Raw genomic sequence first — 14,187 nt, 5'->3', positions numbered from 1 at the left:
GCATTTAAACACGGGAGTAAAGCGGCCGGGTGTATTCTTTGGAAAGATCATTCTGTCATTCCACTTGCTCTGTTCAGCACGGGGACCGAGAACTAGATCAGAGGCGTGGAGACCAATTCCATATTTCCTCTTGAAATAGCGATAGGGAGCGAGGGAAAGGATAGAAGAACTAGAAAAGGAGGTCCACACCAAAGGCACACTTGGCTCCGATGAACCACCTGGAATACGCTGGGAGCGCTGTAACCACGAAGTAATTCTGAGCAAAAGCCAGGGTGGATTCCGGATATGCCAGGCCCTCTTTTGGAAAAAGAACAATTAGGCACGAAGTGGAGTAAGAAATCACAATTACTGGAGCCTCGGAAATTCGGGTTTCTTTCTTCTGTTTACCCGAACCGCTTGCCCAGCAATGTTTCCAGAGGGCATCCCGGCTTTCCCATTTCCCAGAACAACACCCAGCTCTCCCAAAACCGGTGGCGTGGTGCCCCGGGGCAAAAACTAAGTCGCTGTACAGCCTGGAGGGGCAAACCGCTCAGCTAAAGCAAAAGAAAAGGGCTCTCGGCGGCAGGGACAGACCCTCATTCGGGATGGCTTGGATCGGACAAGGGAGGCTGTGTGCCGTCAGCTGTCCCACTTCGCTCTGAAGCCCCGTGGGCTCCATCCACTGCCCCGCGGCCCGCGCGCCTCCCGGCACCAGCTGCATCGCTGGGAGGTGAGGCGCTGGGAGCGCTTGAGGCTCTCCGGCTCAGCTTGCATCCGAGAGGAGGCAGCAGCCGCGGGCACCTTCTGTTTCCTCACTCTGAGTTTACAAGTTTGACCTCAAAACACAAACCCTGTCTTTGGCATTTCTGGATTTAGAAATAACCATCACTCCAGACGCCGGCCAGTTTATAGCCACAGAGTCATAAAGTTTTATTTTTAAAGGGGGGTAGGTGGGGGCGGAAAGGACTTGTAAAGGTTCTTTTAAAAAATTTTTATTTTAAAATAAAGGCATTAACTTCTGCAAGACAAGCAATCAGCAGCAGAATGCTGGAGGCCAGGAGCACGATGCCCCGAGGCGCGGGGCGCAACTGGGACGTTTTTGGGGCGCGCGGCGCGGTGCCGGGGAGGAGGCGCGGGGTTCTGGGGGCGCGCAGTGTGGGGGCGCGCGGCCCCGGGGATAGGGATAGGGATGGGGATGGGGTGGGGAAGGGGGTGGGGAGGAGGCTCGCGGATCTGGGGGCGCGCACTGCGGGAGCGCGCGGTGCCGGGGATAGGGCGGGCCGGGGCGGGGGCGCGCGGGGGCGGCGGGCGCGGCGCTGCCAATCGCAGACAAAGGCCGCCCCAGTGAATCATGTGGTAGCGGGGGAGGAAGTGCGGCTTGTTTTCTTTCCTCCAGTCTCCCGGCTGCAGGCGGAGCGCGATGCGCGGAGACCCCCGCGGGGGCGGCGGTGGCCGCGAGTCCAGATGAGGCCGGAGCGTACCCGGCCGCGCGGCAGCGCCCCCGGCCCGATGGAGACCCCGCCGTGGGACCCGGCGCGCAACGACTCGCTGCCGCCCACGCTGACCCCAGCCGTGCCCCCCTACGTGAAGCTCGGCCTCACTGTCGTCTACACCGTGTTCTACGCGCTGCTCTTCGTGTTCATCTACGTGCAGCTCTGGCTGGTGCTGCGCTACCGTCACAAGCGGCTCAGCTACCAGAGCGTCTTCCTCTTCCTCTGCCTCTTCTGGGCCTCCCTGCGGACCGTCCTCTTCTCCTTCTACTTCAAAGACTTCGTGGCGGCCAATTCGCTCAGCCCCTTCGTCTTCTGGCTCCTCTACTGCTTCCCCGTGTGCCTGCAGTTCTTCACCCTCACGCTGATGAACTTGTACTTCACGCAGGTGAGTCTCGGAGAGGCTCCGGGAGGCGCTCACCTGGCGGGGTAATCCCCGCGCGGCTCCCGAGGCAGGGGGCGAGGGCAGCCGCGGGGGCGGGTCGAGCCCTAAGGCTGAGGGTGCAGGGAGAAGGCGCCGGCTCCGGGGTGTTCCGTACCCCGTCCTACCTGCGGGCATTTCTCATAGGAAACCCCCTGCTATTCCCAAAAGGGGCGAGGAGAAGGAAGGGGAGGACTGGGGGCCGGTCACTCTCTGCCTCTAGCTCCGGATTGTGCGGTGGGTTCGGGGCGCTTCTCTGCGCAGCGTCAAGCAGCAGCGCCTGCACACACCAGTTAGGACGGATGGAAGGTGTGCCCCCCAGGGAGGCCTGAACTCCAGAATTTGCCCTCCCTCCCAAGACACCTAACTCACGACCTGGAAAGGTCTTCTGCCTGATGGCCTCCGGATTTGGGCCTGACACTGCTTTTTTGAGCGTTGGCAGGGTGGGACCGTGCTGGTTTTGATGAGATGTTTTGAACCTCCGGCCTAGGAGCTTTACTGAGCTGCGACTTACTAACTCATTCCACCGGATTGCTAAACAGCAGGCTGGAGAACACCCAGCTCCGAGCTGTTACCGCTCATCAGACTTGCTGTCTGAGCTCATCTGAAAGGCCCCAAGAAAAGGCCGTAAAAGTTGACTAGGGCCCTTTTACAGCCACGCAAAAAGCATTTTATGGGGCATATTGTTAAATAAGCTAATGGGAGAGGACGTGAATTAACGTGGCTGCTGCTTTACCGGTGATGGCTGACTTAATGAGAGAGCAGTAATTGTTGAGCACTTTGCAAATGCTTTGTAAAGCACTGCATAAAGGTTTAATAACGCGGTCGCCGTCATCACCATCATCATCATCTCTGATTCCCAATTAACTTTCCACACACTAAGACGTCCATTTTCACCAGGACTGCCAAAAGGGAAGACATTTCATTCCTTTTAAGTGTCTTTCACAAAAAAAAAAAGTTATTTTTTAGTTATTTATTAAAAAAAAATAAAAGAAACAGGAGGCCGTACTCGGGGCTCATGCCTGTAATCCCAGCACTGTGGGAGACAGAGGCTGGAGGACTGCTTGTTTCCCTGAGTTCAAGACCAGTCTGGGCAACATGGTGCTCTTCTCTACAAAACGTACAAAAATTAGCTGAGTGTGGTGGTGCCTGCCTGTAGTTCCAGCATCTCAGGAGGCTGAGGTGGGAGGCTGAGCCCAGGAGGCAGAGGATGCAGTGAGCAGAGACTGAGCCACTGCCCTCCAGCCTGGGTGACTGAGCCAGACCCTGCCTCAAAAAAAAAAAGCATATGTGATATTTAGTAGATATTATAATCTTTTAAAAATGGGTCTACTCTCAGAGCCTTCTTGTAAGTCTGGCATATCAGCATATTTTCCAGTTGGAGAGTAATGTGTATCGTCTGTCCGAGTGCTGCTTTTAAACCTGCAAACCAGTTCAGGCAGGCGGCTGCATTGCACAGACACCTGGGCTTTGTAATTGAAATGAATGGGGCGGTTCCAGCAAGATGCAAAAGACAGGTGAGGTGTTGTTACCCGAAGAACTGTGACCATGGTGGTATCGCACATGGAGCTCTTTATTTTTGTCCCGTTTTGGGGGCAGTGTGGAAAGAGGAAAATGTAGGGAACTGCCACAGCTCTCTGGTAATGACATGCAAATTCTGAACTTAGAGCTGGATTAGAGGCCGGGCTGCACATTTTCTGCACCATCTGCTGGTTGGTGAGTAAATGCTGAGTAAGGGGAAAAGTGAGCAGGCGGACAGAGCCACTCTGGCCCAGGGGGCCCAAAGTCACGGCAATGTCTTTATATCTCCCAGGTCTGCGGGCACCATAGCAAAGAGCATTTTGCCTGAGGGCACAGGGTGGCTGGCGGGAGAACATGGCACATCTGCATCTCAGTGCTGGCATCTCAGAGCCTGGCAGAACAAAGCCATTTCTTGATTGCTCACAAAACAGTGATACTTCTGGGGAGTTGTAAAGGGGTCGGCTGTTGATGCCAACCCAGCTCTGCCTCCCATCACCTCCTCACCCTGTCACTCCCTCTTTTTCTTACACAAGCCATTGCAATTACAATTAAAGCTTAAAGTGGGGAGTTTTAAGAGTGACTGCTCCTTGGGCCTCTATCTCAGATCAAGTAAATGTGATTTTAAGAGAAAGGGCTAACAGCCAACGAGAAGTATGTTTAAGAAAGTACATTTCTGGCCAGGTGCGGTGGCTCACATCTGTTAATCCCAGCACTTTCGAAGGCTGAGGTGGGAGGCTCACCTGAGGTTGGGAGTTTGAGACCAGCCTGACCAACCTGGAGAAACCCCATCTCTACTAAAAAAAAAAAATACAAAATTAGCTGGGCATGGTGGCGCATGTTTGTAATACCAGCTACTTGGGAGGCTAAGGCAGGAGAATCGCTTGAACTTGGGAGGCGGAGGTTGCGATCGCCGCCATTGTACTCCCCCCTGGGCAACAAGAGCAGAACTCTATCTACAAAAAAAAAAGCCACGCTCCTAAGCAATTGGTCATATTTATTTTTACCAGAACCCTCTGAAGAAAGTACTGATATTGTTCCCATTTTCCAGAGGAGGGAACTGAGGCTCAGAGAGGTTATAGGTGACTTGCTCAAGGTCACACTGTCAGTGCATGGTGGAGCAGGGGTTCAGTGCACCTCTGTGCCATCTGTGAGGCTTGACTTTTATGTACAGTATGTGGAATCTCTTTATTTTTGGGGGGGTGGGGTCTTGCTGTGTTGTGATCTGGGCTGTCTGCAACCTCTGCTTCCCAGATTCAATGGCTTCTACTGCCTCAGCCTCCTGAGTGTCTGGGATTACAGGAACCCACCACCGCACCTGGCTAATTTTTCTGTTTTTAATGTAGATGGGGTTTTGCCATGTTGGCCAGGGTGGTCTCAAACTCCTGACCTCAAGTGATCCGCCTGCCTCGGCCTCCCAGAGTGCTGTGATTACAGGTGTGAGCCACCACGTCCAGCTATGAAACCTCTTAGCAATGGGAAAACATACCCCACTCTAAATGTAACCTCGTGTTCTCCTGGAGTGCAAAAATCGGGTTGCAGAGAATCAAAGCATACATACAGCACAGTTAGGTCACGATTCGGGGCACTGAAGGGAGTGGATATTGAAGCATCAGGAGACTCGAGTCCTCTGAGAAAAAGCAGGTGTCTTGAGGCTGAAGCTGGGTGGGAAGGAGGAGAGGACAGTGGGAAGGAAGCAGTGGGGCAGTTTGGGAATTGGGGATGTGCTGGAAGGGGAGGTCTGAGATGGGGAGGAAGCTTTTTTTTCTGTTGTCAGTCCTTTTTCCTTTTGTGGGGTCCCTCTACCGGGGCTTACTCACCCTCCCTGGTAACCCAGAGGGTATTATTACCCCCCAGCTGAGGCTTGGAAAGGTGAGAACACTTGCCCTCACTGCTCCATCCGAGCCTCTATAACTCACACAATGCTGCTCAGTACGCAGCCTCAGCTGCCCTTGGGTACACATCTGAGGGTAATGCGATTGTGAAGCAGGCTCAATTTGATTTACTTCCCCCTAAATCACTGCTTTTAAATTCTGCCAGGTTAAGTCTTTTTCCACCCTTAATGACCTCTCAGGCATATCCTATGACTTTCTAGTCATACTCGGTTGTTATTATTATTATATTTATTTTTTGAGACAGAGTCTTGCTCTGTTGCCCAGGCTGGAGTGCAATGGCACCATCTCAGCTCACTGCAACCTCCGCCTCCTGGATTCAAGCAATTCTCCTGCCTCAGCCTCCAGAATAGCTGGGACTACAAGTGCCCACCACCACGCCTGGCTAATTTTTGTATTTTTAGTAGACATGGGTTTTCACCATGTTGGTCAGGCTGGTTTTGAACTCCTGACCTTATTTGATCCATCTGCCTTGGCCTCCCATGCCTGGGATTACAGGCATGAGCCACCGAGCCCAGCCTATACTCCTTTATTAAATCTTTACATTTGACTTAAAGCTTTTCCCACCCTGTCCAGGGCTGGCCAGGCTTCAAGCGCCAGGGCTTGGAGCAGAGGGTGTATCCCATGCTCTCAGCCTCCCCCTCCATCTTCCTGAGCTGCCCAGGGACGGGGCACACTGTCTCATGGCTGCCAGCCGCCTCTGGTCTTGCTCTGATGCTGCCTCTGTGGGTGACTCTGCCACATGGCCATGTTGACATGATGGACTTCAGCTTCTTCCTAGCCTCATCTTTGGTCTCCTTCCAACCTCATTCCTTCTTCAGGGGGCAGCCACATGGCTTTGGGCCCCTTTTCGAAAAGCCCTAGAAAGCTATGGTACCACTGAGACCCCTCCACTTGGCCACACGGGTGACAATCTGGGTGCCCGACTAGTGTCAACCCTGTACCTGGCTGCTTTTTACTCCTTGCCTGCTCAGGGGCCCTTCCACCTGCCAAAATCCCAGGTGGAAGCAACATCCCCCTCCGGTGCCTGCTGCCTCCACATCACCAGGGCACAGGTCAGGCTCCACCAGGACTCCGTCTGCGAACAGTCCCAGCTCAGCAAGCACCTGCCCAGCCCCTTCCTTCCCAGTCCCCATGAGCAGTGCCCATGTATCTTTCCCTCTCTGACCTGGGGTGAGGTGCCCTGCTGGTGGCAGGCTGGTAACTCTTTATCTTCATTTCCACTCTCTACCTTCCAGTTCAGCCTGGGAGCATGGGGAGGCAGCTGGCATGAGAGTGGAGGGCACCAGCGATCCAGCAGCCCAGCCCCTCCTTTGCAGATGAGCCGACCAGAGTCATGGAAATTGTCCCAAGCAGTCCGGCCAGGCATGCAGAGGCAGGACAAGTCCTGTGTTTCAAGACTGGTTCTGCGAACTCTCTGCAGGTCCTCTGTATGCAGTGTCTGTCTGTCTGGCGCCGAATGTTTGGAACGTGGAGTGCTCAGTACCTGTTGTTTCCAGCTGTGGCTCCTTGTGCCAGCTTTAGGGAACAGCTGAACTCCCATTCCTGGCTGCATGAGAAGTGGTAGGACCAAGGCTTTGCACCAAGGGCTTTGACTCAGAGCCTGTTCTCAGCGCTGTGTCAAATCGCCTTTTTGATGGGGGCTTTAGAGAGGGGCAGGACTCTGAAACCTAAGGCAGGCAGGGGCCTCCGCGCATGCTCCTGGGCAGACAGGTCTGTGCCCTGCAGGGGCAGAGGTTGGTGACACCTCAGCAGCCATGTGTCTCAGTCCTTCTCCCTGGGGATTTCCAGCCTGGAACTCAGACTCTCCAGGTTCTCGAGTCTGGCAGAATGGAACAGGCTGCTTCAGCTTTGTCTCGGGCGCTGTGACAAACTCCTACCATTGCCGTCACATGGTTTGCAGAAGGAAATGGAGAAGTGAGTTTTCTCCGTGGGGAGAGGTGCTATGACAAATGGACACTGATGTGGGAACAGAGACCTGAGACCTCACCATACCTCGGAGGGCAGATGGGAAGCTGACATTTACCAGGGTCTGGTCTGTTCTGTTCTGAAACTCTGCGAGGGACTCCCACGCCCTCTGTTCAGCCACAGCAGGGATGGCTTGTCAGTCATGTGCTCCTGTGGGATGGCCAGGCCTTCGTGGCGAGGGCCTGCAGCTCGTGAGGCTCATGGTTGGTGTGGGGAGCTCACCATGGGTGCTAGGCCGTAAGCCTTGTGACTCAGGAGGCAGCCCTGGGTGCAGATCTGGGCTCCAGTCCGGGCTTTGCCTCCAGTTTGGGTCCCATGGCCGGTTACCACCTCTCCGAGGCTGCTGTTTCACCAGGGAGGTGGAAACCATGATACTCATCCCACAGGATGGTGCGGGTTAGAGGAGATGCCGTGTGTCCTGAAGCCCTTTGCTCCTCTCCTCCTTTGGCTGAGATTCTCACTGTGTATTGCCTACAGCTCTGAACCCAGGCTCTCCCTGAGACACCCAGCCACTGTCCTGAAGGTCAGGTCCCAGGGCTGACCCTGCCCTTTTCCAGCCCACTGTGCCATCAACATTACTTTTCCACCAAACAGCAACTTTTCTGCTTGTAAAATGGTGGTGACTCTTAGCACACCCATAGGGAGCATGTGGCAAGCCAACAGTGCCCCATCGCAGAGCCTGGCATGAGAGCAGAAGGCACCGGGGGTCCAGCAGCCCAGCCCCTCCTTTGCAGATGAGCCAGCCAAAGTCGAGGAAATTGTCCCAGGCAGCCCAGCCAGGCGTGCAGAGGCAGGGCAAGTCCCATGTTTCAGGCTGACCAATCCTGTGCTTGCTACACACGCCACACTCTGACTTGAAATGGGTCATAGTCCTCATTCTTGCTGGTAGGAACTAAGAGGCCCCTGAAACTCTAATCCAGGATCCAGTCCTCCACACTCACCAGGAAAAGGGTTGTGGGTGATTTAGGACTCAGGGGCTCTGGCAGTCAGTTTAGTCACCTGTGTGTGCCAGGCCCTGATCTAGGAGTTGTGAAGAGGGAAGCTTCTAGGCCTGTTGGTGATTGTGAAGAAGTAAGAGGCTTAGGAAACAGGCAGGGCCGGCCAAGGGCAAGGACTGTGCTTTGCCTGGCTTCTGGGCCCCATGCGTGGCCTCAGTTCCTGGCACTGGCTCCCTGTGGAGACAGTTCAGTGGGCTGATGACCAGTCAGAGCTGTGTGTGCACCTGGGTGTGCCTGTATGTGCATGTGTGTGTGCCGGTGCATCTGTGTGTGTGGAGGTTTGTGTATGGGTGCCTGTGTGTGCGTGTCTTTATGTGTGTGCCTTGGTGTGCCTGTGTCGGTGTGAGTCTCTGTGTGTGCATATGTGTGCCCATGTGTGTTTGTTTCTGTGTATGTGCCTGTGTGCGTCTGTGCCCTTGTGTGTGTGCCTGTGTGTATGGAAAGGTTTCCTTATTCTCATTTGGTCTGCCGTCCACACCCAGTACCTCCCCAGAGGCCACTTTCTTTCTTTTTTTTTTTTTGAGACTGAATTTTGCTCTTGTTACCCAGACTGCAGTGGAATGGCATGATCTTGGCTCACTGCAACCTCTGCCTCCTGGGTTCAAGCGATTCTCCTGTCTCAGCCTCCTGAGTAGCTGGGATTACAGGCACCCACCACCATGCCCAGCTAATTTTTGTATTTTTAGTAGAGAGTTTCCGCACATAGCCCAGGTGAAACTCCTGACCTCAGGTGATTTGCTCGCCTCAGCCTCCCGAAGTGCTGGGATTCCAGGCGTGAGCCACTAGTCCCAGCCTCCAGAGGCCGCTTTCTAAATGTACAGCCCAGCCTCCAGAGGCCGCTTTCTAAATGTACAGCCCAGTTTCCATCCCGAGCCCCCCTTGAGCCTTGACATGCTCTTCTCTCTGCAGCTGAGGCTGTGGCCACATCGGTGCCTTGGTGATGCCCTGCCAGCCGAGGGGGACCAAATCCTGTTAATGCCCTCAGCACTCAACCCTTAGGCCCCTCACAGCACATCCAGCATCCAACCCCAGTGACCACGAAGGAAGCCTGGATTTCCCCATGACAGAGGCTGGGCGGAGGCTGCCGCCGCGGTCACCAGGTCACCATCAGGAGCGCCCTACTGTCGGCTCTGAACACTGTGGCACTTGCAGGCTTTGCTATTGCTTGCTCACCTGCCTTTCCATAGTCAGACAGGCAGGAACTGGTAGCGGCCAGCAGGGAAGCAGGGCCAGAGCGCTGTCTTGAGGCTACTGCAGTTTTCCAGGTGGGTTCCCGGGCCCCTCTGTGGCCCTCCCACAGCAGCTGTCTCCCACCCAAGGGCTGCTGCTGTGCCCCCTAGGCTAGCTGCTCAGCACTGAGTGACAGGGAGTGGAGGTCCGGTTCATGACAGTGAGGAAAGGGCTGCCAGGAGAAGAACATTTACAGTTCCAAGGCCGCTCAACAAAATCTCACTGCAAGCGTCTTAGGGTTTTGCAAACAACAAAGTCATGTGATCCCAAGAGCCGCTTTGGTCAGGCTGTTCCTGTTGGTCTTGTGCTTCCAGCGAGAGGAGGAAAGCCACTTCCTGGTTGGAGGTTCTGTCTGGGTCCTGACATTTTGGCCGGCCTGTTCTCTTGGTACAGAAATAGCCTCAGCAGGCGGTTTAGGCAGTACCTGGGACCACAGGCATTCCCTGGGGGCTGCAGAGACTCGTAAAGATTTCACTTTTCTGTTTCCTGCGGCTGAAGTTTAGAGTCCATTAACCTGTGAGGACAGATGAAATCCAGGTGCTTCTACCCTGCAAGTGGGTTGATGACCTCAGGCTTATGCAGGTCAGGATTTGAGGCTGGTGAGCCAGAGTGTTGCATGTTCCTTTTCTTAAAGCAATAACAGCAGCAAACGCAATGTGTTAAAATGGTAAAAAGCGTTCTTAGCTCACAGGCTTTACTGAAACAGCCTGTGGGATGAACTTGGCTCACAGGCTGTAGTTTGCTGACCCCTGGGTTAGGACAGACTCATTATTTGTCACCAAGATCCCGCTCCACCACCACCCTTTTTTTTTTTTTGAGATGGAGTTTCTTTCTGTCACCCAGGCTGGAGTGCAATGGTACTATCTCAGCTCACTACAACCTCTGCCTCCCAGGTTCAAGTGATTCTCTTGCCTCAGCCTTCCAAGTAGCTTGGATTACAGGCACCTGCCACTATGCCTGGTTAATTTTTGTATTTTTAGTAGAGACACGGTTTCACCATGTTGGTCAGGCTGGTCTTGAACTCCTGACCTCAGGTGATCCACCCACCTCAGCCTCCCAAAGTGCTGAGATTACAGGTGTGAGTGGGCCACCATACCCAGCCCCCGCCACCTTTGTTCTGTTATTTTTGCTAAGGCAAGTCAGAAACAGGCTTTGGCTTCTCTCATGGTTTAGGGAGTTTTATGCATTCAGTGAACAAACGGTAGTGAGCCCCTACACATAAGTGTCTGGGATCAGAGATACCAAGTTGAGATTTCTTCCCTGAAGGGTCCCAGTCTATTGGGAAGGACAGATGTCAGTAGAAAGGAGAGGGCCAGGAGCCACCTGCACCTGTGGCATACAGGAGTGACCCTCACCCTGGCTGTCTGGGCTGGGGAGGAAGTCTTGACATCATGAGATACCAGCTCACTCTTTCCCTCCTCGATTTTTAAATGGCATACACACTTGCAAGGCTGGGCTACACAGTCTACAAATCATAGGGTGAAAACCCCCCACACATAGTGGAGTCGGCTCCATGGGCTTCTCCCACCTCACAGGCTGCTCTCCCTGGCATCTTGGACTCTGCTGCCACAGTTCCTCATAGCTGTCAGAGGTCACATTGTCCCATCATGCCATGCGACAGTCCGTTTGTAGTGCATGACTGGTGGCAGAGAAGGAGGGAAGTGGGCAGGGTGAGAGCCATGCCCCATCAGGACCAACTCACTTTCTGGGAAGAGAGCACAGCACACATCCGTCCATGAGAGACGGCCTTGTCCTCCCAGCTTTCGCAAAGCACATACAGTTCAGCTGGAACATGCAGACTCATTTCATTTATTCAACACGTGGTTTTTTTTTTTTTTAATTAAAAAAAGTTGTATTGGCTGGGTGTGGTGACTCACACCTGTAATCCCAACACTTTAGGAGGCTGAGACAGGAGGACCCCTTGAGCCCAGGAGTTCCAGACTGTCCTTAGCAATATAATGAGAACTTGTCTCTACAGAAAATTAAAAAATTAGCCAAGCATAATGTCATACACCTGTAATCCCAGCTACTCAAGAGGGTGAGGTGGGAGGATTGCTTGAATTTGGGAAGGTCGAGGCTGCAGTGAGCAGAGATTGCAGCACTGCATTCCAGCCTGGGTGATAGAGTGAGAGGTGTCTCAAAAAAGTGTGTTGGGGCTGAGCACAGTGGCTTACACCTGTAATCCCAGCACTTTGTGAGGCTGAGATGGGTGGATCACCTGAGGTCAGTAGTTCCAGACCACCCTGGCAAACATGGTAAAACCCCATCTCTAGTAAAAATACAAAAATTAGCCAGGTATGGTGGGTGCCTATAATCCCAGCTATTCAAGAGGCTGAGATAGGAGAATTGCTTGAACCCGGGAGGCTGAGGTTGCAGTGAGCTGAGATTGCTCCATTGTACTTTATCCTGGGTGACAAGAGTGAAACTCCACCTCAGGAAAAAAAAAAAAAAACAGTATTGGGCTGCGTGCGGTGGCTCACGTCTATAATCTTGGCACTTTGGGAGGCGGAGGCAGGTGGATCATGAGGTCAGGAGTTTGACACCAGCCTGGCCAACATGGGGAAACCCCATCTCTACTAAAAATACAAAAATTAGCCAAGACTTGTGGCGGGCACCTGTAATCCCAGCTGCTCAGAATGCTGAGGCAGGAGAATCACTTGAATCTGGGAGACAAAGGATGCAGTGAGCCGAGATCTCGCCACTGCACTCCCAACCTGGGTGACAGAGCAAGATTCCATCTCAAAAACAAAAGAGAAGCAAAATTTGCACAATATGAAATTAACCATTGGATGCATGCGGCTGAGTGATATTCAGTGCACACCCAGTGTCGTGCAGGTGTCACCTCTGTCTAGTTCCAGAACATTTTTATCACCCCTAAAGGAAACTTTATGCCCATTAAGCGGTCACGCTCCAGTCCCTGTTGCTTCAGCCCCTGGCAGCCACCCATCTGCTGTCTATCTCTGTGGATTTACTTATCCTGAATATTTCGTATCACAAGAATCATACAATGTGTATCTTCATATGTCTGCTCCCTTCACCTAGCATTGTGTTTTGAGGTTCGTCACCTTTCAACACAGAACTTCATTCCTTTATAAGGTTAAGTAACGTTGCACTGCATAGAGAGAGACCACATTTTATTTATCCACTCATCCGTTGGATGTTTGGGTCATTTCATCACGCGTTTTTCAGTGTCTGTTGTGTGCCAGACAGTGTGCACTGTTTAAGGTCAAACTTAGATTCTCCCTGCGTGGAACTTAGCCTCGAGCAGGGAAAACAGACTTTATGTCGACAATTTCTCCATTGTGCGATTGACTGGCTGATACGACTTAGTGGCCATCCTTACAGTAGGGATATGAGGTGTGAGATGATTTCAATGGAAAGCTGAAGACTTAATTTATTCCCTCATCTCTGTGAGTGTCCCTCTAGGAGACATTTTTGTTTGTTTGTTTTGTGTTTTGAGACAGAGTCTCACTCTGTTGCCAGGCTGGAGGGCAGTGATGTGATCTCAACCTCAGCCTCCCCAGTTCAAGCAATTCTGCCTAAGCCTCCCGAGTAGCTGGGACTATGGGCGCACGCCTCCATGCCCAGCTAATTTTTGTATTTTTAGTAGAGATGGGGTTTCACCATCCAGGATGGTCTTGATCTCCTGACCTCACGACCCGCCTGCCTCAGCCTCCCACAGTGCTGGGATTGCAGGCCTGAGCCACCGCGCCCGGCCCAGGTGACATGTTTTAAAAAGAACCAGTGCTTTTTGCTGCTATTTAAATGAAAGTCAAATCTAATTTAAAAAATCTCACTGTAATGAAATAAAAATATTTCCCAAACACAGATATTCAGAATGAAGCGATGCCAGCATGGCTGTGGAGGGATGTTCTTGGTGAAAGCCACCAGCTATACTTGGGCTGTTGGGTTTCCACCCACCATTGTCCTGGTCTTGCTCCTAGACGGCCTTCCTTGGCTGCCACTGGGAGGTGAAGGTTTAGCTTTGGATTGACCTGGCAGGTGTGTTGTCACCAGAACCAGATTCTGGGGCAACCAAGTTGGACCCCTGGCTGGTCTTGGGTTGTGTGTGGGAAGCCCCCAGACTCAGTGTCCTCCACCCTGCTCCAGGTTAGGCTGAAATTTCTTTTCTTTCTTTCCTTCTTTCCCTTTCTCCTTCTTCCCCTTCCCCTTCCCTTTCCCCTTCTTCCCCTTCCCCTTCCCTTTCCCCTTCTTTCCCTTCTTCTCCTTCCCCTTCACCACTTCCCCTTCTTCTCTTTCCCCATCCCCTCCCCCCTTTCCCCTCTCCCCTTCTCCCTTCCCCTTCCCCTTCTTCCCCTTCCCCCTTTCCCCTTCCCTTTCTTCTCTTTCCCCTTCTTCCTCTTCTCCTCCCCCTTATCTTCTCCCCCCTTTCCCCTTCCCCTTCTTCCCCTTCCCCCTTCTCCCCTTCTCTCCCTTCTCCCCCTTCCCCTTTCCCTTCTTCTATTTCCCCTTCTTCCCCTTCTCCTCCCCCCTTTCCCCTCCCCCTTCCCCCTTCCCCTTCCCCTTCCCCTTCTTCCCCTTCCCCTTCTCCTTCTTCCCCTTCTCCTTCTTCCCCTTCTCTCCCTTCTCCCCCTTTCCCTTCTTCCCCTTCCCCTTCTTCCCCTTCTCCCCCTTCCTCTTCTTCCCCTTCCCCCTTCCCCCTTCCCCTTCTTCTCTTTCCCCTTTTTCCC

The 14,187-nt window shown here is 53.1% G+C and overlaps 1 protein-coding gene across 2 annotated transcripts in view; it reads left to right on the top strand.

The window, feature by feature from the left end:
* The first annotated feature begins 1,359 nt into the window (after positions 1-1,359).
* Positions 1,360-14,187, top strand: part of GPR137B (G protein-coupled receptor 137B) — a 66,331-nt gene continuing 53,503 nt past the window's right edge. For both annotated transcript variants that reach the window (XM_035281080.3, XM_002760885.6), the window contains exon 1: positions 1,360-1,857. In XM_035281080.3, coding sequence (XP_035136971.1) covers positions 1,444-1,857 — 414 coding nt within the window. In that variant the 5' untranslated portion in view covers positions 1,360-1,443. The remainder of the gene's footprint in view (positions 1,858-14,187) is intronic.

This window comes from Callithrix jacchus, chromosome 19 (genome assembly GCF_049354715.1).
Source record: "Callithrix jacchus isolate 240 chromosome 19, calJac240_pri, whole genome shotgun sequence".
Taxonomy (NCBI): Eukaryota; Metazoa; Chordata; class Mammalia; order Primates; family Cebidae; genus Callithrix; species Callithrix jacchus.
This window is presented reverse-complemented; position numbering and strand designations above follow the sequence as displayed.